Source organism: Ammodytes marinus (assembly GCF_949987685.1).
Source record: "Ammodytes marinus genome assembly, chromosome: 13".
NCBI classification, from domain to species: domain Eukaryota; kingdom Metazoa; phylum Chordata; class Actinopteri; order Uranoscopiformes; family Ammodytidae; genus Ammodytes; species Ammodytes marinus.
Genome location: NC_137217.1, coordinates 17,302,689 through 17,329,287, shown reverse-complemented (window position 1 = coordinate 17,329,287; position 26,599 = coordinate 17,302,689). Strand labels below are relative to the sequence as shown.

Sequence of the window (26,599 nt, the reverse complement as noted above, 5' to 3'; positions counted from 1 at the left end):
ATACGGTTTGGCTCATTTGCATGGCCCCGTCTGTCAGTGCTGGAGATCCAGCTTTGCGCCACACCCACTCTAGTTCCAGCACCGTGCGTCCGAGCCTCTGGGCGTGCATTTGCAAAACCCCGCCCCGCTCGCGCCGCCTCCGAGCGGACCGCAATGATTTAGAACTTCAGGAATCCCACGTGACGTCACCGGGAGGTGACGTTATGCTTCTCTAAATAGATCGTATTGTAATCTTTTCTCAGTCCAACGTGGTTTCTTCTGAGAGACTGCTTCACATTTTCTACACTTGTTTGGTAAGTTGAAAACCCGGACTGCCGCCATGCAGAGGACCATGCACGCACCTCTGCAGGTTTGTTGTGTTTGTTAAAAAGCGATCTTTTTGACTTTTTTGCTCATCCTTTTCTTCATGCAACAGCTTGTTTTGTAGTTCGCCTCAGCAGTCCCATTCAAGACGGGCTTTGACCCACTCTGTTCTCGTTCTTAACTCATTTATTAGTCCCACTAACAGAGACAAAGTGGCATGTTAGTTCTGTTGGAGTAAGTGCGTTGTCATCTCACTTCGGTGTCCGTGCGCTGGCCTGTCTGTGGACTGTTGTTGAAGTTGAACGCGGAGTCAAGTGCCGCTGCTGCTCGCACTGTCAGGTTGAGCAGCGACAGACGAGTCTGCAGGAATTTACCACGATGAGCGCGACTGAAAACTGCTGAATGGGACATTGCAAAGGGGGATTTTCATTGCATTTTATACCTGCTTGCCTGACATGTCTTCCAGGTTTTCTGTTAGTTCTAAAGCCCCCAAAGCTGGATCCCTGCATCATTGTCACGCCTGTCCCGTCTCGGGATACTCAGAGCCGGCGTTCGTCCGGGGTTCTCTGTGTGCTGCGGTTCACCAGCGATCGTGTGGAAAATTATAGCTTTGCGTTGTTTTTTCCTTGTCATGCCAGTTTAAAACAAAAGAGTGATGCGCCCGTTGTCATGATATTTACGTTCCCGTTTTCTCTTGTACAGCAACGGGACCAACATTACGTCATTCTGCAGGCCAGTCGATAGGCTATTTGATTAACCGCTGAGATGTTGAGGGTTACTTTCAGGAAGGTTGTGCTGACGAGGCGCTCTTTGTGGCGACACGGCTTTAAAAAGGATGAAGGAAAGAAAGATGTTTTAATCATTTAATTACTCATTGTGTTTAAGTGACAACACTGTCAATAACCACTAGTTACTTATGCACGATGCTTCAGATCAATGCGCAGGCTTCCAGCTTTATTGTCTCCCTTTTAACTGGCTGTGTTAATAACGCTTGATAATAAGGCACTTAAGTGTGTTGATTATGTTAGTAATTCTAATAATTTAATACAGACTGAGATAAGCTGTTCTTAAATGCTAGGCCCCTATTGCAAGGTGAAATAAAGTTACATTTCATGAACGCAACAGTTTGGAAAAAAGTTTGGAAGATGAATAGGCTACTCTTTTATACTTTTTCCACTGTTTGCCATGGCAAACAAAGTTATATTTTTTGTTGTTGAAAGAAAATAGTAACTTGCAAATTCCTTTGGAAATAATTAACTGATTGTAATAAATTACTAATTTGTATAAACATTGTACTTTCAGTAATATTTTGTTGAACAAGCAAATATGAATAGCAAATAGTCAAGTAAAATAAATAAGCACATCATATCAAAATATGTATAATTATATGATTAAAAAGGCGTCAAAACTGCAAAGACTGTAAAGTCACTGACTACAATTAAATTGTTGGATTACTCGTGTTAGTAGTTACATTGATTCTTGTCACATTTTGCACAATGATCAGCTTGATTGCAGTTCAGCGGCTCATTGATGTAATTCAATTTGACCTTTATTTGTTGATGCTGGTTGCATGTGTTCAAGGTGAAACATTCCTCTTGTAATGATTGTACTGGAAGCAGGAATATATAACGCCCATCACACAGTCTAATCAACAATTTTGCAACACTTGTTTAATTTCACCTTAAAATAGCACATATTTTATAATTTTGACTTTTACATTTTAGTTTACAAAATATTGAGAGACTTTTTCTCTCTTTTGCACTAATAGTATATATATACCTTTTATAAGTGGTTAGAGGTATCGGTGTATGCCCTCTGAGGGAGGATTTTTGTATTTGAGATTAATTTACATGTTGTGGAAGAGTCATTTTTCTAAGATTAACATCACAACACTATTTTTGTCACGCATTCACCTCCCAAGATAGGAGTTCAGGGTACATTGTCTAAAAGGGGGCCACGTTCTTTGCTTCAGGGCTCGCCGTGATCCTACCTTGAACTTGGTCTGTCAAAGGCCTAGGGGGGAGCTGGAGATCAGAATTGCTGTGCATGTTTGTGCTTGCTTTAACCCCATATGCCTTTGCACCCCGACCCCTTCTTTTCCTCACCATATTGTTCAAATTTTAATATGCGGTCTACCTGGAGAATTCCTCCACAGTTCCTCTTGAAATCGAACCCTAATCCTGCCCCTCGCACACATCAGGATATAGTTAATGTAAAGTGTAATCAAATTTCCCCTGCTAAACTAAAACATATATAGCAAATGAGAGCCAAGTGCCCCTTCCACAGAACAGGCTCTGAGTACTGATCATTTAAAGTGTGAAAGCTATTGAATAATTTGCGGAGGCATTCACAGAATTAATGGTTAAAAGTTTTTATGGGTCGTATGGTTTGAATTTCCTGGTAAATGTGAGGAAATGATGGAGTCCCATTTAAAAAAAGCTAGGGAACAGTTATATTTTTGCATCGGTTCAATAGTCACACAGACTTAGTATTGGTGCTTTCTGCTCAGTCATGTAAAAAAATAATTTAAATAAAGTAATTCATTGTCGTACTTGTGTTCACGATGAAAGCCTGAAAACAGTGGTGCCAATTGAACAAACAGCTGAAAGTTCCACATTGCTTGAGATGCAAAATTCATCTTAAAATGTCGACTCTAGAGACGAGTGATCAGCTGCACGTCCATTTAACTTTTTTGAAGCACTGGTCCTATGGTAGAGCTTGCCATCATCCGAGGTCTAGTTTAGGTTCAGTGTTGGGATCGGCAGTGTAGCGGTGTTTGTTGTGTCAAAGGAAACCAGGTGAGTTTTTAGGGGCCCAGTAGAAGAGACGGAGTGAACTGATGACAGAAAGAGAGACCAGGGCTCATTGCTCTCTGACAGAGAGACCCTGTCCAGACCATGTTCTGCAGGCTCGGTCATGAAGCACAGCTTGTTAGGAAAACAGCACTGCTTAGCATAACACAATATTTGAGTGTTTTGACTGTGTTTGAGGAAATAGTCTGTACTCTTGAAAAGGACACACATGTATTTAGTGTATGAAGGTATTTATGCTCTGCACGTGACGCAGGGCATTGGCTTGACTTTGGGATGCATTTTAGTTTTTGTGAATTGATGATGGCGGCAGATAAAAGAGTAATAAACGTTGTTGTTTTGTTTTGTGTGTGTGTGTGTGTGTGTGTGTGTGTGTGTGTGTGTGTGTGTGTGTGATAAATGTGAACTGCCTGGTGGAGTCTCACTGCTGTAAATATTGTAGATGTTCCAGTCATTATGCACATTATAAACAGACCAAACACCCAATGCTGATGATTAAAGTATAGAGAAAAGAGTCTTCTAGCAGAATCGTTTGTTTTGATGGCATACGATGGAACAGTTAACTGTGATTCTTAACCACCAAATTTCTATTATTGAGCATTACCTTTGTGTTCTGAATAGAGACGCACTGTAGTGTTGTACACCTATCATCTTCCCCCCAATTTAAATTGGGTGTGTAGGCTTAATTCACTTATAGGAGTGCAAAATGAGTCTTTGTACATTTGAACACACGATCGCGTGCTCTCTGTGGGGGTTGGTTCAAACCTCACAGGGGCCAACTGTTTACTCCATGCATGGGGTTTGGATGCACATTCCCTGTTTGTATGTGACATACTAAAATACCTGCATGTTCATAAATCTTCCTTTTCAAAGCTGAAGCTGGGCCACTGGGTGCTGTGCTGTGGCTGCTCCAATGAGGAGATTAATTAAAGAATAATTTACCACTTGTCATATACTCACTTAAAGCATCCATCAGAAAGTGCTGTGGTACTGGCATGTGGTAACTGCTCAGATGATGTCAGTGATGGGGATAGTTTACACTGCATGGTATCGGACAATGATTAGACTTCTACAAAAAAGAGATACACTCTGACACAAAAATTAAGTTAAGCCCGAAGAATACTCAAATAATACTGATTTCTATATCTTATTTACTAAATTTGAAAAAAAAAAATTATTTTCCAAAAAAACTTTTTCTCTCATTAAGATAAATCAACTATCTTGCATCTGTGTTCAATGTTCTCTCAAGAGAAACATGCTAACAAGAAATGATGTGCACTATTAATAAAATAAATAAACAGAAAATTAAAGAATAAGTTATATAGTATTCTAACAAAGCTTTCAGTGTCATCTTTCGGTACTTGAGAACTTTAATACTCTTCACAGGCACATTTCAGTCCATATGAAAAAGTATCAGGTTTCTATAGCAGCTTTGATTCTTCTCATAAAAAGTATGTCAATTTATTGTATATACTTTTTTCTTTTGACCCACAATAGTAGAACAACTAATGCCGTAGATAGTCTTGGCAGGAGCAATTATGTGAGATGTTGTAAAACTTTACGGTTTAAATATTTAAATGTGTGTGAGGCATCTCGTGGACATCAAGCACAATGATTGATTAAAGTGCACATCAATGACTTTAAATGGAGTGTCATTGCTCTTGGTTTGATCTTGAGAAGCCGTTAAAATGGGCCTATTTATTATTTTATATATTTGTTGTTTTTTTCCCCTGCTGACATCCTGTCATAAATATAGTCTGGCTGTTTTTAATACATGTTTAAGCTCAATGCAGAATGCATCCTTTGTGTGCGTGATTTAGTTTCTGTAAGTTAACGGAGGGACGGGATAACGTTTAACAAATGTGTTGGCTTTTCATTCTTCTGCGCCTCTGGTTTCATTTTATATTTGAGGGTACGAGGCACGTCTTCTTTTTTTCTGGGAAAGTTTGTCCTCCCTCTCACTCTAAATTATTAAAACATCTAAAACAATAACTGGAGTCACTGCACATTTGACATGATTCATGACTATGGCTGTGGTGTACTGAGCAATTACTTACAAAGCACATATTTGGCAGTAGTTGTAGGTAAACATACCGTATAACATACAGTTTTTATTTATTATTTTTTTTTTTTTAAAGATATTTTTTGGGCATTTTTATGCTTTATTGATAGTGCAGAGAGACAGAGGTGAAATGGGGCAGAGAGGGGAGTGACATGCAGAGAACGACCGCGGGTGGGAATCGAACCCGGGTCTGCTGCTGGGCCCGGCCCGGGAGGGGGACGCCTTACCAACTGAGCTAAAGGCGCCCCCATAACATACCATTTTTAAGCTGTCACACCAACATATGTTTTAAAGTGTTTTTTTTTAACACAAAAATAAATGCACCTTTTGTCCATCCTCTCGTGCAACGTGCAAAGCTGCTCTGCCAACACTTCCTTTTTTCGTTCTCACTATGAGACTTGTACCAACTGAATATCTTAAGAAGCCCTTGAAACAATTCTTGTACAAGTGAAAACTTTGAAATAGAATGGATCGTAAGCATTAAGTGAGCTTCACATACCTCCCATTTAAAATTCACTTTGTCTCACTGCTTATACTAATTATTTAAAATTGTCTTCATGACTATGTACATTAAAGTTATTGAATCCAGAGCTTCCAGTCTTTGAAAACCCATAACCTAAACCTTGATGGATACTAGAATACCATAGTATTAGGAAACTGTATGTTCAGTACTGAAAATTACCATGCAGCTGTTTCAGGTGCAATGGCAATTTCTTTGTCAGGCGTTACACATTACACAATGAGTGTATTTTTCCTCTTGTTCGTTGGTGGGGAAACTAAGTCATTCACTTTCTCCCTGTATTTTTTTTTTAGTTTTATGAGCAGGTAACCAGAGTGATGAACTCGGACCAGGAAAGGCCGTTCGTGTGCAACGCTCCTGGCTGTTCTCAGGTGAGTGTGTCCAGACAAAACAACACAACACGACACATTGTGTATACATGCCTGTGTGTGTGTGTGTGTGTGTGTGTGTGTGTGTGTGTGTGTGTGTGTGTGTGTGCGTGTGTGTGTATGTCAGCCTGTAATGTGAAGATGTGTACATTGAGGAGGCCTGAGGAGTGGGTTACTGCCTAATGCATAAGGGAGAAACAGAATAGCACAGAATTGAGTGAAACACAAAGTGTAAATAACGCTGCAGGTGTTCAAAAAATACCTTTAGAAGACAACGCTCGTTGAAGCCAACACCAGGCTTGATGTTCCTTTAGTCGGCACTCTGTAAATGGAGAATAGCAGTGAATGTCAATTTGGGACAAAGCGTAACGAGTACAGAATAAGTTGTTTGTTATCTGCTAAAATATTTTTTTTTTGTAATTGCACATCTTTACAATCCTACTCTTTTTTTTAACTCAACAGCGATTCCCCACAGAGGACCATCTGATGATTCACCGACACAAACATGAGATGACACTGAAGTTCCCATCTATAAAGAACGACAACATGTTAGCAGGTGAGCTGTGGCTACACATATACGGACACATGCACTAACTCAGCAGGGTTCATGGGGGAACGCGTGGTTCATTTGCAGGTGTGTGCCACAATGACTCACACTCAGACGTACTTGTCTATCATCAGAAAACTTAACGGCGTGTCTATACCAGTTGTTTACAGTAATGTAAATCATACGACACATGTTATCTGGCAGCTCAGCTCTATTCAGTGCATAGCACTTACACCCACTTAAGGAGGATACAAAGACGCTGAGGTATGACTGGGGAAATCGGCATGTAAAACAAAAATTTTCTCGACTTAGTCTTTTGGAATTACATTTTCCCATCGTCAGAGGTGGCTTGATCTCACTATAGAGGCAGTCTGAGATGGTTTACCATGGTTTTATGGATGGTGGTTTGTACAAGCCCCAGGTGACTTTGTCACATCAATCTACTATTCAAAGAAACATCAAATCATAGATTGTGTACGTCCATGTATTGCAAGTGTCAACCCAAGGCCAATCCATAAGTATAGATCTCCATTCCTAGAAATGTCTAAGCCACACCAGACTTCAGTGTGAGCTGCTCATGCCACGCTGCTGAGATTGTGTCTCCTTTATTATTTACGCTCAGTGGACAGCGGGATCGGATTTTCTAGGCCGGGTGTTCTTATCGCCTGCTGTCTGAGTTACAGCTCTGACCATTTCTCTTGCTGAGACCTTGAACTCAGGATACTGTAAGTTAGCTCAGCCACACATGGCAACATGCCCTCGGCTGGCCACCAAAATGATCTACTCTTAAACTTTTAGTACCATGAGTGTTGACCTAATGTTAACCTCCTGCTCTATTTGCTAATTCTGTCACTGACTTATAGGTGCTATCCTCAACTAAACATTGACATGCCTCCCACTTTCTTGTAATTAATAGAGCTTGTCACATTTTTAGCCAAAATTGGAAAGGAAATTTTTATTTTGGGTACACCGGTCACGATGAAAGTTTGAGTCAATCCTCAGTCTAGTCGGAATGGATAAACAGAGCATGAAGTATGCTTCTAGCCTTTGAAACAAACCTGATCCTAAAATCACCTTAAACTGTGTGAAACCTGATCTCTGTGCACCCCCCACAATGTCAAGTTGAATACCACGACTTGACCCAGCTCAACAAACGAGACCCCCACTCGGTAGGTGGGATCTGTACTTTATCAGCTGTAATGGGAGCTGTCAAGTATAGTATCTCTCCCTCACCAGCACAATGGAAGGTGCTTTCTCTCAAAATCCTTGCAAATATGCAACACACAATGTTTGTTCTTACACTTTAGTTGTTATGTATACATCCATTGGCTTCTATTTAACCACATTTTCTTGTTGTCCACATAAATAAATTTAAATTAAAATAATTTTCAATAGAGGGGTATAAAAATGCTAAACAAACCAAACAAAGAGCTCAGAGAACAAAGGCAATGCATTTAGCAAGTTCATTACAACTTCTACAATAAAAGAAAAACAAACTACCAAAATGTTTTGGTAATATCAATTCAATTATATTAGCTTTCAATTTGTGTAACATATACTGTACTTCTTGCTAACATGGTGTGGGATGTACTGCTGTGTACCATTGTGTCCTGTTTGTGAACTTGAAAACAATTTCCTTGATTTCCAGACCAGACGCCCACACCAACTCGCTTCTTGAAGAACTGTGAGGAGGTGGGATTGTTCAGTGAACTGGACTGCTCCATTGAGCAGGAGTTTTGCAAGGCCCAGGAAGAAGAGGACAGTAAACAGGTACTGCACCACATTAGAGAACAAGGCCTGAAACAAAACCCCAAGTGAATCCAAAGCCACAGCCACCTATATGCGGTTGTGAATGGTTATCTGGCGCTATCATCAGTCCCTTCACTTACTGCAGCCCCCACACACTTTTTATAGATACAAAACATGTACAACTCATGTGACCGCACTCTTCTCACTTGTTTAAACGCTGATAACCACAGGTATATTTTTTACCAATATTTTCTCTTGTTCAACCAGGGTGTAGTCATGTGTTGTTGTACATCCAGCCATTGTTGTTCCACCAGACAACACACTCCTCGATCCCCATTCATCTTGTTGACAGTGACAGACAGGGCTGGCAGGTGGAGATTTGTCATCAACCACAGATGAGGAGAAAGAAGATAGTATAGGGTTCTCCAACTGTAACTTCAAACAGCTCTCTCTTCAGCTCCATCTCAGGGAGGGGGAGAGTCCTATTTCTTCCCAGACGTAAAGGCAGACCCCTGAGACAAGCCTTGGCCAGACATTCTCCCAGGAGAAACTCACACTGCAAGTTGCAGAGCTTTGCCATTTGACAAAAGACCTGGTCATTAATGCAGCATAGATTTGCCCTCAGGCAGCTTCCCCCTAAAACATGGGAAGTAGTCAAATCACCACAATACCGACTGCTTATCTAATGTCTAGAGAAAAAAATGCGCAGTGCATGCTGTATAGCTAAGCTGACGTCTGGGTGGTTGAGCTCCGGAGCTGTTCTGTTTTCAGGTCAGCCGCGTCTAGCCTCCCCAGCCTGTGTGGTTTATGATGGGAGGCTCTGCTAAGTCAGCAGGAGGCGAGTCAGAGCAGGACTCTCTGGGAGTGCATAGCCCACTAAGCAGAGAGATAAGGCTTGAAAGCTTGAAACTTTTGGGAAAACAGCAATCCTCAAATATCAATAAGATATATGAAACACACACCCTCGGGTCCGAATCGAAGTGTGAGTGATTTACTTTGCTGATAAAATTCCTCAACTATGACATGTGTGTGTTAGAGTCAGGATTTATTGTATGTTAAACGTTTCTAAAATAGTGTGTCTAGCTAGGGGGCAAAATCCCTTTTTTTTGGAAAACAGAACTTCAATACAAAAAAATCATTGTTTTAATGCCATTTATCAACTGGCAACGTTTCATGATGATATCTATAAGTTCAAATTTTAAAATTTTACCCTCGCATTAAACCGTGTTAAGGATTTTTTTATTTCCGCCCCCCTGTAGCTTTCCAGCAGGTAGTTGACCAGGTTGTATACCCAGGTTGTGATCCTTGAAGGTCCTAAATATCATTTCTGGTGAACAACCTTTTACAACAGCCCATGTCCATAAAATCACTTTGCCCCCTGGGTAGTCTGTCTGTTCCTCTTTTTATGTTTAATCATTTCCAGTTCAAATTTCACTCAATGCAAATCCTTTAACTTGCTTACTGTTCAAAAATATATTGAGCTTGAAGGTATAGTATTACTTACAGTACATCAGGTTTATTTTGGGATGTATATGCATTTACATGTAAGGGGTAAAACAAATAACAATAGGTAAACCTGGTCTTCATTAGACGCTCAATGTTTCCCCCCAACTCAGCTCAGAAAAAATCCTGTAGATGATAGTTTACATAGTTCCTCATTAACCATTCGAGTGAATGGAGCCCAAGGCCAAACACTTGTAATTGCTTGATTTGTGCTGGAAATCCACTTTTTGGAAGAATGTGACACTCGTTATAGGTTTTCTAACCCCTTTGTTCTCTGCTTGCCCTTTTTCTCTACTCTTCCTCGCTTACAGAACATCTCACTGCAAGGCCAGCACCAGCATTCCCACTCACGGATGGGCGGCCATGACACCAGCATAGTGATCCAGCAGGCCCTGCCCTCTCCTCAGTCCAGCTCCGTCATCACTCAGGCTCCATCCACCAACAGACAGATAGGGTGAGTAGGCCAAGCAGATTATTAGACATGGAACAACAAAGAGCCAGAAGAATTGTTTTTTTCCATTCCGTGTGTGACTGATTACTGTTAAGAACTGCTGACAGACTGAAAATGAGCTGAGAAGTGCTGCGGTCGGAGTGTATCCTCTCACCTCAAGTGTGCCCCCTTTACAGCGACAGCCTCAGGCTCAGCCTGGTCCTTTTGTGTCGATTGTCACCCTCACGTTGTCACTGAGGTAATGCCAGTGTTTTATTACATTTGGAGGCAGTGTGTGTTGGGGGGGTCAGCGATTCATGTTTTGCTGTTCATTCAGTATTGTCCCACAGCAAAGCACGCCAAAGAGGGTCCCAGAGGACAAAATGAGGTCATTGTTGAAGCCTCAGCCGTGACTGCTTTTACAACAGTTTAGCATTTCATGCTCTAAAATAGTTCCATTAACTCTATGGGAATGTCAGCCCGCAGCCTTAGAGCTCTGTTCCTCGGATATCAGTGCACTGCCATGATACTACAGGTGTATAATAACAACAGATATAGAGATTGTACTAAAAACATTCCATTTGTGGTGCTACTTCTTTATTTGCCTGTAGTGTTTAGTGGTCAAGGAATGGTTCAGAGTTTAAATCATTTTGAATTACAGAAATAATCAGACCCTGTGCAGATGATCCATATCCACGTATGTAGTGAGGCGGTGCGATTTGATAAACACTACTAACCATCACAGGGCTATGAGCTCTTTGAGGGCAACATGTCCTTGACTGAGTTTACGTCTTTATATGTCAGTAACTTAATGATTATCATTGTTTGTCCCTCAACCCCAACCACCTTCAAACTTGTGCCAGGGCTTTCTTACTGTAAACCAGACTTGTTCCAAGCACGTTAGACATCGAGATGGCTCAGTATTAGGTCTGTCCAGTGTGGAAGTCGGCCCTGTGTAGATTTATAGCTTGAGGAGCTAGTGAATATTGAATGGGAGGCCCGTCACTAAGCCTGAGTGACACCCCGTCAGGCCCTTTGTCGAGGACAGGGTTGGAATTTCATCCCCTTGGAGGAGCAGCAATCACTGCCAGTAAGAGAGACTGCTGGGCCTGCTTCACCTGAGTTTACCTGTCATTAGCAACTTGCTATAGTACTAGTTTGCACAACAAACTCACAGCCTCAATTCTCTTCACAGTCCTTTACAATCACAAATCTTTTGCTGGTTGAGAGACTAGCGGTTTTAGTGCTTGTACACACACAAAAACACATCACTTAAAAACCAGAGTTGGTATGCCATGTGGTGGTGGTTCTCAACCACAGAATGGCACTTAAGTCTCAGTTACAGTTATCTGTAGCACATTTCCCGAGGCATTCCCCTAGCAGTGCTCGTATGCCCTAAAGATGCAGAGTTGTCATTTGTTTGCTGGGAATCCTAACACATGAATAGGATGAGTAAGTTCACACCACAGAAAACCTATCTGGAAATGTTCACATCAGCAGGAAAATGGGTTGAGGAAACCCCTCCACTGAGAAGCAGCGCTTCCACAGGAAGCCATTAGGGCCAACCAAAGGCTCTGTGCACAGGGTTTCTCCACAGGAACTTCCTCCACACAGAGCAAGCTGGACACTTCACAAGCCTACTGAAGGTCAGAACGGTGGTTCCCTATTATGTATGATGTAATTACCCTGTGTTCCAATAAGCCACCTCTACCGAAGTCTCCAGTATATTTTGATTTCCCATATCTTGTTGAAGAAAAAGCAATCATGAACACCTTTTTTGTAATCAAGAGTGCATACGTACACCGCATACGATATTCACCCTGCCAATGTTTATGCTTAGTTTTAATCAAAATAAGCGGAAAGACCATTAAAAAACGGTTAGCCTCGTCAATAATGGAAGGTTTGTGCATGGGATCATTGCAGGCCTATTAAGCTTTTATTCTCGACACACTTTGTGGAGCTCTGTGGTGAATATACTCTATCTTCAAATTGAGAAGAAAGCACCATACAAAATCAGTTATAACCTCGCTTCCATCTGCTTCCTTCATTCTCGGCTCAGCTGAACGCACAGCGTGAGCATCCAATGAATTTGGATAACAAGTCATTTTCATTGCTCCACAATGTTTACTAAAGAGCTCTGAGGCTTGGAATCAATTAGGATTGGCTTTCCTCAAGTCCATTTACTTTGGGGTTGAGCTGGGCCTGCAGCTGTGAAACCTGAAGACCCCTCTCTCTCTCGTTCTCTCTCTCTCTCTCTCTCTCTCTCTCTCTCTCTCTCTCTCTCTCTCTCTATCGCTCCTCTCTCTCCTTCTGCCCTGAGTCCCTCTTTGGGGAGCTGAACTGACACAAACCAGTGTTAAAACCAGGCATAAGAAACAGCCAGCAGATCTTAATGTCACGGCTATCATTATCATACAAAGGGAAGCGGTATCCAACAGATTTGAATGCTCTCTGCTTTTGGATTCTAAACATCTGGTGCTGACTTATGTCAGAGTTAAATGTGTTGGACATCACTAGTCAACCATGTGAGATACAACATTGCGTGGAAACCTCAACCTTTTGACTCGTAAGAGGAGATGTGCGGGTATGGGTGTGGGCACAAGTTATTACATATGACATTCTTCTATTCTGGCTCACAAGAGGAGTTCAGTCCAATTGTTTCCATTACATAGCCCAATCAACCTGAATGCAACTGGGTTAAGTGCGTGATTTCAGTACAGATGTGGTGAAATATCTGATCATCAATTTATGATGATGTGGTATTTAAATACTTATCTCAATTTTGACTGTGTGTAAATGCAGGTGCTTTCATTCAATTAGTAATTCTCAAGAATTTGAGGGGCTGTGTGTAAGCCTAAAAGGTTCATAACCCCTGACTGTAGATGTAAAGTAGGTTTAGGATTGTCATCATCTAACCATCAAAATCAAATGTGACATGGGCATTTTTATCACTTCAATGTAGTTCAACATACTATTTTGCAGATTGGCATTTTCAAGGCTTTTAGTTTTCTACGTGGATTTTTTCTCTTAACTTAAATGTGTGTTGTCGCCGATATCCCACCCTGGGCACACTGTTTGCAACTTGAAGCTTTAGCTGTCACATCAAAGTGCAAAGCACTGAAGGAAGTCAATTTGTGGTTGTGTTTCCTATGCTGCTTTAAATACACAATATTTTCACACCTCAGAGCCACCAGCTACATGTGCTCCTTGTTTTTGCCTTTAAGAGAAGTTGCTCAAATAGCTGCGGGTCTTGATGCCTTCTTAACAGCAGGGTTTCCTGCAAGGCTCAAGTGTAAATTGACACATTTCATGTGAACTTCCTGTGTTGTCTCAAAAAGATTTGGTGATTTGCCGATTGATTATGAAGGAGCACTGCAAGTCTTTCTGTTTCAAATAATCTTTTAACCTAAGCACATTTACTTTTTAATAACGTATTGTAAATTACGATCAACATATCAATTCAGCCAGATATTATTTCTAGGTAATTGTTTGAACATTCTAACACGTTAAAGTTTATCACGATCCTGATGATGATATAGCTCTCTACTTGTTTACATATAGTATGTTTGCTGTTACAGCCCAGGTATTTGATGGATACGTATCGATGCTGATAGTTAAGATGACTGTGATTCCAGCATGCATTGCGTATTACATTTTTATGGATTGCATAACACTTCCCCAAGTGTGTGATAAAACAACTGTGCTGATTTCAACACCCATTGTGCCAGTGCCAGAACAGAGAGTCTCTCCACACCTCTGCAGAGCTGAGAGTTATGGGCTTTCCACGGACAAACTTTGACCTCACGAACTTCACAATTTAAACAAAACTTCCTTTATTATTGTTTATGATTAGATTGCATTCAGAAAATGGTGATAAGGAGGGAGGTTCGTCCTGAGTGCAGGAGCGCTTGACCTCTTCAAAATGCCTGAGGTGCCTCCATGCTTGACAAATGCCCGGTCTCCACCGGCAAATATGGGAAATAGTCTCAACCGTGTGTAAACTCTATAGGGCCAATGCACGTTGAGTATGAGTGAGAGAGAGAAAGAAGCGCAAATAAACAAAGATACAGAAAAACAGGGGGTTACAGTGTAATCAATTAGAAAAAAAGGAAGGAGAGAAAAAAGAAAGAGACAGAATGCAGGATGTACATCTGACCTGAATTAAGATGATCTCATTGTGTACTGCAGTGGGTTTAATAGTGCGTTTGTAGAGGAACGCCCAGTCTCTGTTCCCTCTCATTCCAGCGGGGCTGTGTCATCCCTGCCCCAGGGCCACCACACATGCAGGCTCCTGCACAAGCAACTCACACACACACAGGGACATGCCTCACAGCTCTGGGGAGCGTGGGGATCACGACGCGGGGAAGTGTGGAAAAGGGGGGATCAGAGGTGGACAGAGGAGAGGAAGAAAGGGATCAGAGGTGGATGGAGGGGAGGACGAGGGGGATAGGAGGTGGATGGAGGAGAGGAAATGAAGGATCAGGAGGGTGGAAGAGAGGCATCAGATGTTAAGAGGACATGGGTTTTCTACCACCATGGTGGCCAGTCGGGAGGAGGAGAGGATAAAAAACATGTCTGCACAAGGAACAGATACAAGATAGATCATGGATGGAAGTATGGACAAAATGGGATTTGAAGAATGAAGGTGTGGGGAAAAAATGCGCTGAGATTATGAAAGGGAAGTAAATATGGAAAACTGAATGGGAGACAGAGGGATGAGACTGATGCTGAAGTGCAGGAATCAGGTGCCTGTATGCGAGGCAGTAGAAGAGGGACAAACCTGCCAATAAAAGTCAAGTTTATGTAGACTTTGATGGAGAAGTATGAATTATCATCGAAAGCAGCTCCATATGCCAAGTGTTACAACACCAGTTGAGGTGCTGCTGACAGATGCCAGGTTAGCTTGTAACAAGATGACACAGTTGTTGCTGAAGACTTTTTTTCCTGATTCACCGCTCTTAGGAATGTACAGACATGCTTTTCACTGTTGCTGACAATCCATCTCCTCCATTCTCAGCCAATTGCATCTAATGAATCAAAACAATATCATATTTGGTGAAAACGTACCACAACACTTCGCACTAATATGCTCCAGAGTATCATCCAGCACCATTTCTCAACTGTGCTTTGGCATGGCTTGACTTGAGGCTCCCTAATGTGAGGACACCCCAACCCAGAATCCATCCCCGTGCAGCACCCTCCCTGCATCCATCTCTTCCTCGAGCCCCGCTAATAAAAGTCAGCCTGTGTCGTAACCCATTAGGGCTGATTTATTTGATCAGATTCGTATTATTTCCTCAGTCCAAACCCCATGGCACTCTCCTCCCACCAGTGATTAAAGGCAGTAAATCAGGGGCAGGTCCTGTGTAGTGTTTACTCAGAGAGCCAGGCAGCTGCAAGCTGTTTGAGGCCCTTGTTTCTTTCTCTGTTTACCCCTGTTCCCATGGTGACTGCACCACCGTCTCCCGAACGTCTGGAACTTGGCCCTAGGCTGTTTTGGTTACGTTCAAAAGTTTTTAGCTGCTGCTGTGTCTAACCCAGGGCTCAGAGTGACTTCACTCCAGCGAGCAGTGAGCGCAGCGATGTTGGACCAGTCGAGGAGGGAAAGAGAGGGAAAAGCGAGAGGAGGAGAGGAGGGAGGGACAAAGTCTCGGGATGGGCAGGCACAGGGTGGGGGGAGGGCCAAAAGCCAAGAGCATTACATCATTGCTGGAGCAGAGTCAGAGAGGGAAGGATATGAGTCAGTGGACCGACTGCACCTCTCTCTCCCTCTCCCTCTCTCTCTTGCTCTTCTTGGATGGCAGCCAAGCCCCTTGTGTTTAAGTCCCCCAGTAAGTTGGAGTTGGGACAGTGGGGACTGCCTGGGACAGCAAAGCTCAGTGTGTGTGCAGACTGCAGGATTTGTAGGTTAGAGCCAGCAAGTATACCAGAAGGACTTGTGTGGTGTGGGCAGCCCCAAGGGCTCCAGAAGAGCGTTATATAGAGGATTAACAGGACAAAGGACGGCTGTCAGTTCTATCACAGAGGGGAATAGCAGGATAACCTCGAGAAATGGACTATGGAACTTAGAGATAAAAAGCAAAAAGAGGGGTTCAGTGAGGGAAGTATCTAGCAGTCTAGCAGTGATGTCATGGTGGATTGAAGGTGGGTGGGAGATTGGTGAAAGGGTGGGGTGCAGTGGTGGTTCTTGGGCGGGGACTCTGGAGGAGAGCCGGGCTGAGAGCAAGGCACTCAGTAATGTGAGAGCGCTGGGGTCAGGACTGCAGAGTGTCTACCTGCTCTCCCCTGGGGCCCACAGCCCGGGCTATTATCAATCCCCTCAGTGGAGCCACAGCCTGTCATTATTCACACACACACACACACACACACACACACACACACACACACACACACACACACATTTTCACACACAGCTTCATGATCGTTCACACACTGGCACTTGCACTCATTCACATACAAACACAGTGAACATAAATCCACTAATCCTGAGTACAGTCTGGTGCATAATGTATTCACAGGCGAACAGATGTAAATACAGAAAGAAGAAGAGAACTAATGAAAACTATAAGACCTGAATAATAAGAATGCTTTAATCACATATCTTGATTTAGGAAAATTATGCATTAAAAGCTAAAGCTGACATTATGCCCTTTAAAGAAAGCATGTTGGTATTAAGGGCTGCAACTAACTCATTTTCACTATTGGATAATTCATCTGCCTAATATAAATGAGAAGGCCAAGTTTACTGTTAATAGCACATGAGGTAAGAAAGAGATTCAAAAAAATTAAATTAAAGAATGAAAAGAAAAAAAATCCTCTAGCATTCCTCAGTAGCAGAGAAACGTTTTTGTTCAAATCTCTATTTATCCAAGAATATTGGTTGAAAAACGAGGTCTGGTTCCTTACAGGATCTTTCTCATTATCACAATAGCGGGGCGGGGGGGAACCACCACAGGAAATGTGACATTGAAGAAGCTGGAACCTGCTAATCAAGGGGGATAACCTAAATGGTATTTTTGCTTAACCGAATTGTTGCCAAGGAATTTTTCTGACAGCTCTATTGATACAAAAATATGCGTATTTAAAAAAAATTGCACAACACACATAAGTGAGTTGTATTATTAAAGGAAAATGTCAGTTAAGAGTGTCTTTATTTTATCAGCAGAGTCAGCACAAAGCTCAGTTAATCCCCAGAGGAAGTGCTGTCAGACGTTAGTGTTGTTTTTTCCTCCCACTGGACAAGCAGGTTGTGTTTAGTGTGTGTGGTGTTGGTGCTGACGGACACTGTGTTGGTTCTCCCCTTGCTCTGCTGCAGGTGAGCATTGCTAACAGATGGGCGCAGCAGCACGACATGTAGAGGCTTCAAAGGAGCCTTTCTTCTATAGAAAGCGAGAGCCTGACCTGCATCAACCAGCAGCCTGCCTGTACCCTGTCCTTCTATTTATTGACTGTCAAAAGCGACTCTGCATTTCATTGTCATCTCTTGAATGAAGACAAACCTATGGTAGCACATGGTAGTATCTTTGTCTAGAGGTGTTAGTTGTTAGGCTGCAGTAGGATTAAACTTTTCCCATATGAAAATATCAGCACCTCTATAGCATTTATTTGATTGGTTATTGCTTACTTTGAGCATTTGGGTCACTTCCAGTACCCAATTATTAATTTGTCTTTTTCATTTACACATTCATCAGATTTTCGATATGCTGTACACTGCCCACCCAGACATTTTGAATATAAATTAATGCATATTATACAGAATAATAAACTATTTATTAATATGCACTGGAAAAAACTGTTATTCAGTATTTGGATATTCCTTATTATGCAAAATGAAATTAGACATTTTGAAATGAAATATGTTGAATGACCCAGTTTCAAGTTGTAAGTTACAAGAGATGTGAGCATAGTGTTTTCACAGCGTAGTTTCTTTTCCTTTTGGGGTAAAAAATTGCCCAGAAAATCACATTCTACATGTATACTGCAAAATAACACTCATCTGGCAGCCACACACCAAATTAAAACCCAGAAAAGCAGCTTTTATGTACAAGATCAACAGCGTGTCGCTTCCACCGCCTCGCAACTGTTTTTTCATCCCTTTGGAAGCTGGCAGAGTCTGAACGCCGAGGGAAACTGTGTTGATGTAGCGCGCAGCTACACTGCATACCTCATTGTACTTTCATGACTTTTCCCATGTGGAAATGTTTGGATTCGCAGTGTTGCTCAGATGTCATACGCGCTGTTAAATGACTGTGATTGTGAAAAATGGGGATGTTAGACTGGAGTGACACACTGTCGGGATGGTAATGGTCCTGTGTGTGTGTGGAGCAATCTAAAATGTCTGGAGCGTAAATGCACATATTTAGGTCTGGAAAAATACAGGTATTTATTCAGGTGGGGGACCGTTTGCTCTGGTACAACCCCCCCCCCCCCTCCCTAATTTGGCCGTCACTCTTTCACTGCTCACCATTACGGTAATCCAGACCGTGATGTGGTCAATTTATCATATTAACCCATTGAACACAGCTAACCTAAATGCTTCTTGTTTGCACTCATATTTAAATGCTGAAGGAAATGGGGCTTTATTGACTGGTATATATCCTGATGTCACTGATGACTGGGGGATCATTGATTCGCCTGATGTAGGTTATTGGAGAATCAAGTGGTGAACGCTGCTGTTGTAGGCACTGAATAGTTACCGTATGCGTGTGGGTGTAACATGGAATTATAGTGTTCTGACAAGCAGGGATTTGGTGGCAGTTGTTTAAATGATGTCACCGCGTGCAGATGGAGTGGTATGGGTGTCTGGATGGCTGCAGCTCTGACTGAAACTGCTGTCAGTAGTTCAAGCTTAGCCCAGGCCTCAAATGTACATGTGATTTATTGGTGTGGCTATGAGTGAGGAAAGGGCCTGTTGGTCCAAACGCGCTTTTGTGGTAACCAAGGGGAATTTTCCCCACAGGGCTTAGTTTGCTGCAGTTTCTTAAAACGTAATTCTCGTCATGCACAGCTCATGTGGTTGCTATGACAAATATTGTTAATTCATCATTGCCATCATCGTTAACCCTCCATGTACTACATGAAGTGTGCTTGTTTAAAGGGCATCTAAAAACTCCTAACTTTCAACAGCTGCATGAATACACAGCCACACACTGATTTTTTTTTTATCCATTCCTACTTTGTAGCTGCAGAAACAAGAGGAAACCAAAAATGAAAGACGTTTGGAGAAACCATTTTCTCTGAAATAGCACAGTGAAATGAGTAAATGTAAATTGTTTTCAAGAGGCAAGGGAAGGTTTCTTTATTGATCTCACATTGTAGAATTGCACAAGTCCAAAGGTTTTTTTATTATTATGATGTGAAGCCTCTCTTAGGATATGGTGGTCCATCCCAAATTAAATTCAGTGTGAAATTCAGTATGACGATATGTTTTATGTAGAGTATGTTGATATGCACAATGGATAATATCTAAAAGCAGTAAGGTCACGACTTTCTCTGCCCTAACTTTCAACTTTTTTTTTCTTAAGATTATTTTTTGGCATTTTTAAGCTTTATTAGATGTGTAGAGTTGAAATGGGGAAACAGAGAGAGAGGGGGGATGACAAGCAGTAAAGGTCCACTGGTCATATTCGAACCCGCGACCACTGCAACGATGGCCGGAGCCAATATGGTACGCGCTCTATCCATTACGCCACCGGAGCGCCCACTAACTTTCAACTTTCTTCCTTTTTCCAATAAAACTCATAAGGGGACTGAGACAGAGTCAACACCTTTTTTCTTTTTTCAGGCCCTCCTCATATTCCGTTAAGATTTGTTTCTTCTTCTTGTTTTTAACAAATATTTGTTTTAAGAATCTAACATGTATAAATAAAGTAACATTTATTTTACTAATTGTAATCATTAAATATGTGCAGTATTTATTAAGTATGTTTATTGTTTTACCTTACTAAAAAATCAGGCTACTTATTATGATTATTATATAAAGGTTGCCTGATGTGACTGAAAGTGCTGAAAGAAACCTAGAAAGTGTACCTTGAATTACAACATCTTTTATTTTTATCTCCCAGATATCAAGAAGCAACCTTGAAACTCAACAATGTTTTCATTCGTTTTTTTAACCAAATTTCAAAATTTCTGAATGCTTTGTTCATGTTGGTTAAGAAATGTAGGAATATTTGATGTGTAGACATAACATTGAATAGGATTAAAGCTATGACACACTGCTTTATAAATGAGTCCGTATGTGTTTATACACCAAATGCGGTGGGGATGGTGCTTTTTCGGTTTGATGTTGTTATTTTACAAAACAAAGAATAGTGACAGGGGTCATCCAACTGGAGTTTTTCTGAATGTCTTTTTCTCTCTGTGTGTCTCCTCAGGCCTGTCCCTGGCTCTCTGTCCTCACTGCTGCACCTACGAAACAGACAGAGACAGCCTCTGCCAGCCTCCATGCCTGGAACTCTGCCAGACCCGACCATGCCCGGCTCCTCTGCTGTGCTGATGCCTGTAAGTACAAACAACGGAGCACAGAGCAACGGCTGCACTCACACACACACACACACATGCCGGAGCAAAATCACTCGCTCACATGTGACGACAGCATCAATTCAGTTAGCACACACAGGTTTGCAGTGCAGTGGTGGATATTTTTCTATCAATGTTAAAAAATGAATAAGCACGGTTTATAAGGAGGCCATCTCCTGTAGATAATGAAGGACTCTACCCTTGGGTTCAGAATATAGACTTTATTGTAATTAAGCCAAGAATATTTAAAGGACCCACGTTGTGAAAGAGGGCAATGATAACAACCCAGCCAGAGAAAAGCTCCTCGTATCAGGATTCTAATGATACAACATGTGTTCTCATTGTAACACAAGACCGCTTGTGTTTATGGTATGGAAAGAAAAAAAAACTCCCATGTTTATTAAATTAAGAGCTAAGCGATTTTTGGGGAAGATTGACGGTTCAGGAAAGGGGTGCAGGTTTGGGTGATATTTTTACACAAAACACACTTAGTGCAATTAAGGCTGTGTGTCAGGTTCAGGCTGGAGAGGGGCCATTCCCCATGGAGACCAGCACACCAACCAGAGTTCAGCAGCTGGAGGGTGGGGTGGTGTAAGGGGGGGGGGGGGCTGCATACACACACACACACAAGGATGCACTCGGACTCTCGCACAAAGGTTTCTTCTTTCCTGCATGTACCACTGGGTGAACACTGCTCACATCGTTGGCCAGCCCTGCTGACCTCTCACCCCTGTCAGCTGATTTCCTCAAGTTTAGATCTCAGCTGGGACACAGGACCACACTACAGGCTGTAGCCACACACACACGCACACACACACACACACACACACACACACACACACACACACACACACACACACACACACACACACACACACACACACACACACACACACACACACACACACACACACACACATAGGCCGATTCTAATGCATTCATACAACTAACTTGCTACTACTCACGCTTGTTCACCTTATTAACACATCAATGCACAGAGAGGGGGCCAGGGTATCGATGTGTTATTCTGACTGACACTCATCACACTATTATCAGAAACACACACACACCCCTGTTGCACGGGCTTCCTGTGTTAAGTCCCTCCATGCTGGCTTCCTGTTTTGGGTCAGCTCCAGTTATCATCACATAGAGCTGTGCACGGGGCAGCCTGTCGTGAGAAATCAGGCTCCCATGCTCTCTCATCTCGTCCCCCATAGCCTACTACACAGCAGTCTAAAACATTCTTTTTTCAAGCTCTGGTCAATTTTGAGATGTTTGGCTATTTTGCTTCCATAACATACATTTTCTTCATACTTGTATAAATAAAGGATCAAAAACTGTAGGCTACATCAAGGTGTTTATGTAACTAAGCCTTGTCTGTTTGCGTCTGTATATTTCTTCTATACAATCATCTTAAGCAGCCATTATACCAACATTAGTATTTTTCAGTATTCTGACCCAAAATCTGTAATTCTAAAGGACTTGCCTCAACATAACTTTCTATAATTATTCTTAGCACTGTTCCAAAGGTTATTACAGATTAATTTGTTCATATTTTGTTAATTGTCTGATTTATGATACATTTGTATCTTAAAAACATGCTGAAAAGGTGATTTTAAGACCTGACTCTTGCTTCATCCAACATCTAGACTTAAATGTTTTTTTTAAGATGCACATATATTAAAAATGTGCCAGAAAAAATTGTAATACCAAAAATGATTGTTCAATGTAAGTAATCAACTCAAAAAGTTTCATGATGATATAGTATATAAATTTAAAAAAAAAACTATTCACCTGCAGTCTCTCCTTATTTGTGAAAACAGTAAGACATAAAAATGTCTGAATAAGTTGTGTGGTATGGGAATATTAAAGTGATTATACCTACACGTTTAAGTATGACTGTTATTATTGTGTTGTAATCTTCAGCTGGAGAGACAAATGTCCATGGGCTCCAATATGATGGGTATGCAGCAAAGACCCACCCACAGCAGTTCATGCTCTTCCACTCACATTCCCTCCATGCACTCAGAAGCCAAACTGGTGAGTATATGCATGCATTCACATGGATACATACTCACTTTTGCACACACAAGTACACACGCTCTGGCTCAACATGTTGCTATACGCTGTTTTCCACTGGGTTGTGCCAGCAAAGCTGTGCTCTTAGGCCTGTGTGGATTTCATCATTTGGGTTGTAATCAAAGCTGTGTCTGAACCTGCCAGTGCAGCACTATAGAGACTCTGGCTGGAATAAAGGACCCTTTATGTGGTTGTGGCTGGGCTGCCCACCGACTGCCTGATGTATATCTTAATGTACAGAACATGTTCTGTAGGTCCTGCAACTTGTTAGCACTAGTTTAACACAGCGGGGGGAAAAGCCAAATGACCTCATCCTTCACAAAGCAGGCAGTTAGAGTAGTGGGAATGAGACAGAGCTGAGAGAGGAGAGAGAGCGACGGGTTTTTTGAAAGTAAAAAAAGTACAGAAATAACTGAAAATGAAGGAACCTTCCACTCAGTCCAAATGTGCATGTTTAACGCAGCTTGTACTGATGCCAATGACTGACAGCATAGCTTTGATGAATGCCCAGAGGATGAACAGTTACACACTCTGAGATATGAACTGATAAATTCTGTAGCAACATGACCACCAGCCAACCTTTGTTTTCAAAATAAAGAGCTGTGAGAGTGGAAAAAAGGCTCCATCTAAATGAGTGTAAGAAGTGTCATGTATTAGATATCGCAAACATCACAACCCATAATGAAAAGCATTGGCTGCTCTTAGTGTTTGTAGAGGTTTAGCTGATAGCGGAGGTTGTGGGAGAGAAACATCTCATGGAGAGAGAGAGAGAGAAAGAGAAAGAGAAAAAAGAGAGAGAGAGAGGTAGCAGAGGTCATTAGAAGAGTTATTGCTCTGATAGAGGAGAGCGGGAGCATTCCCAGGGCATTTAATTCTCCCTCTTCCTCCTGCTCTCTCAAGATTGATCGTCTTTGTCGTCTTTTGAATGCTCTTCAACTGTTCCTATGGTAACACGCTGGAGTAACACAATATTAGTGTATTAGGCTTATCTCTCCCCTGGCCACCATCCAGACACATCTTACTCTTTTTCCCCCCTCCTCCTATCTATGTAATTGAATTGTAAATGCTCTGTTAGGCCTCCCATAAACATATGCACTCACTAAATGGCTACAGGCAACCCTTCGATCGTGCAACTTTCTGGTTAGTTGGCCGCTCAGACACGGTGCACGGCGACCCAAATGTGGATCAATTGAGATTCTGATCCCTGATGTCTGAACGCAACTGATGGAATTCCATGATTGCGGACAGAAAGTGAGAGGCTAATTGTGTTATCGGGGTGCGATCTCCAGTGAGGGTTTCATAAGCATATAGACGGGGTCTCTAATGTCTGTAATATCCGCGCCCCGGGCCAGGTCGATAAATACGGCCTCGCTATCGGATAACCGGGCCATGATCAGGCCCATGTGTCCCCTGCGACATTCTCAATCCGGCTCTAATCGCATTACCCCGACCATGTTGACTTTCCGCCAATGGGAAATCTCCTCACTGTAACCCCACACCCCTTGAGGCACCAGACCTGGATGGATGCACTCGTTTCTCTGCTCGACGTTTACATTGCAAGCGCAGAGCGAGGGTAGATTGAGTGGAACTTTGATAGACATGAAGGAAATAGATAGACAGGCCGAGTGAGCGGGGGGAGTTGAAAGGCGAGAGAAGCTATTGATATTCTGAGACACCAAACAGTGAGTGAGTGAGGGGGGAAAATTGGAAGAATTATTTGTCAGTGACATGAAAGAACTTCTGCACTGGACCTAACATCCTTCGCCCCCTCTGCTTGTGTTTATGAGTGCTTGCCAATATGTGCACACCGCTCGGGATTGTTTGATATTTTGTGGTAACTGGAGGCCTCAGTAGCAGAATGAACCCTCCTCTGCCAGAGAAAAGCAGGCCCAGGGCCTCGGCTAATGGCGGCTAATTGATTTTGCGGTGGGCCAGAGCAGCAGGGAGGCCTGTCTCTGGTGTAAATAGTTAATGAGCCGAAGGACTGCTGTGGCCCCTTGGGGACTTGTATCTCGCTCTATAAGCTCTCTTGTTTGTGCTCTCCGGGCCAAAGACTGTATCTGCATCAATGGCCGTTTTTGTCCTCCATCTATCTCTGATTTTCTCCTTAAGTGCCATCGTTTAAGTGGTACAGCAAAGCCCTCTGGTGTAGTAACCGACTTGTATGTTATTTTCCCCTCATTGCTTTAAGCCTGTTGTCTGGGAGTGTTTTATTAGTTTTTGGTTCAAGTGCTTTTCTTTTTTTTTTTAATTCTTTTTTTTGTGAAGGATTGGGTGCTCAGGGTGTCGGGTGTGGTTGTGTTTGGTCTCTGTTGTGGTCAAGGGAATAGAATGGTGCGTGTTGTGTGCTGGAGGTTGTGGGATAGTTGACCCTCGCAGCGTAGAGGAAACGGTGCAGAGAGGAGGCCAAGTTCCACAGCGCGCGGGCCAAAGTATTACATCAACGCTCAGGGCCAGTTCTCCACAGGGCCTCGCGAACAGTCACGCGCACACACACACACACACACACACACACACACACACACACACACCTAAACACACACTCACATACACACACACACACACACACACACACACACACACACACACACACACACACAGTACGGTGCTAAAATAAACAAGGGACAAATGAGATGTACACACATGCACATAACACACACATACATATACTTGGAACGAGGATTGAAAGGGTACTAAACTATTTTTAGTCGAAGGAAACCTTCTTATAGAATTAACAGCAGAATAAAACATTACCAAGGCAGACAACACATAGCTGTATAACAGTAAACTCAAGTTGACTGGGCCCACAAACACACAAGACACAACTTTAATAGGGATTCTTGTCAAGGTTAAGGTTATCACAGAAGTCACCTATTCACCATTGTATCATTGAATATAATAAATACTCAAGTAAAAGTAAAAATACTCGTCTTTAAACTACTCAATAGTAAAGTACACAAAATACTAATTTGTTATATTCAAAAGAATAAATCTAATTTGTTACTTCCGCCCGTGATCTGGAAATGCACATACTGTTCTATATAAATACACATGTGGATACATGCACTGTTTTCTCCTCCGAAAACCTCCATCTGTTGCTCAGATGGTTCGATATCTTTGTTTGCATGATGAAAGACGTTCACTATCAATTCTCATCTGTAACAAGGGAAGCCCAAACAAGCCCTTATCAAGCTGGCTCTAAACAGCATATGCGAGTGCCAACTATGGACACGGCTCATGTCAGAGGGATTATGCATTGTTTTTGTGTCCTTTGTAAATGAGCTAGATGTTTTCCACACATTCCGCTTGTCTGCTAATTTCAGACAGAGGGATCGGGCGCAAGAAAAATGTGGTATTTATTATCTCCCAATTATCTATTGTTTACATTGTTACTAAGGACAATAAATGTGTCACTAGGCATCAGGCTAGGTGCTGAGTTTTTTTATGAGGTAAACAATACTATATGTTCCTTCACTGCAGCTCTCTTGGCTGTGGAGCTGGCACTGGATGGGGTGGATGACATAATTCCTGGCATGCCCTAAATGTACTCCTTTTTACTTGAGGAAGGGAAAAAAACAGTGCGTCTCTTAAAGAAACATTTCATGGGACACTAGAGGACCAATAATCAAAGTGTTTCTGTCGCTTTTTACATTTAATTGACACAACCTTTGTGGCTCCTATGTTTCAATAGAGTTACAGAATTGCAT

At 42.1% G+C, this 26,599-nt stretch overlaps 1 protein-coding gene across 3 annotated transcripts in view; it reads left to right on the top strand.

Annotated features, from left to right (window-relative positions):
* The first annotated feature begins 250 nt into the window (after positions 1-250).
* Positions 251-26,599, top strand: part of creb5b (cAMP responsive element binding protein 5b) — a 40,844-nt gene continuing 14,495 nt past the window's right edge. For 2 of the 3 annotated variants that reach the window (XM_080039857.1, XM_080039856.1), the window contains exons 1-7: positions 251-349; positions 5,989-6,066; positions 6,526-6,619; positions 8,259-8,380; positions 10,174-10,316; positions 20,669-20,795; positions 22,740-22,853. In XM_080039857.1, coding sequence (XP_079895983.1) covers positions 320-349; positions 5,989-6,066; positions 6,526-6,619; positions 8,259-8,380; positions 10,174-10,316; positions 20,669-20,795; positions 22,740-22,853 — 708 coding nt within the window. In that variant the 5' untranslated portion in view covers positions 251-319. The remainder of the gene's footprint in view (positions 350-5,988; positions 6,067-6,525; positions 6,620-8,258; positions 8,381-10,173; positions 10,317-20,668; positions 20,796-22,739; positions 22,854-26,599) is intronic. The other variant, XM_080039858.1, reaches the window with a different exon arrangement.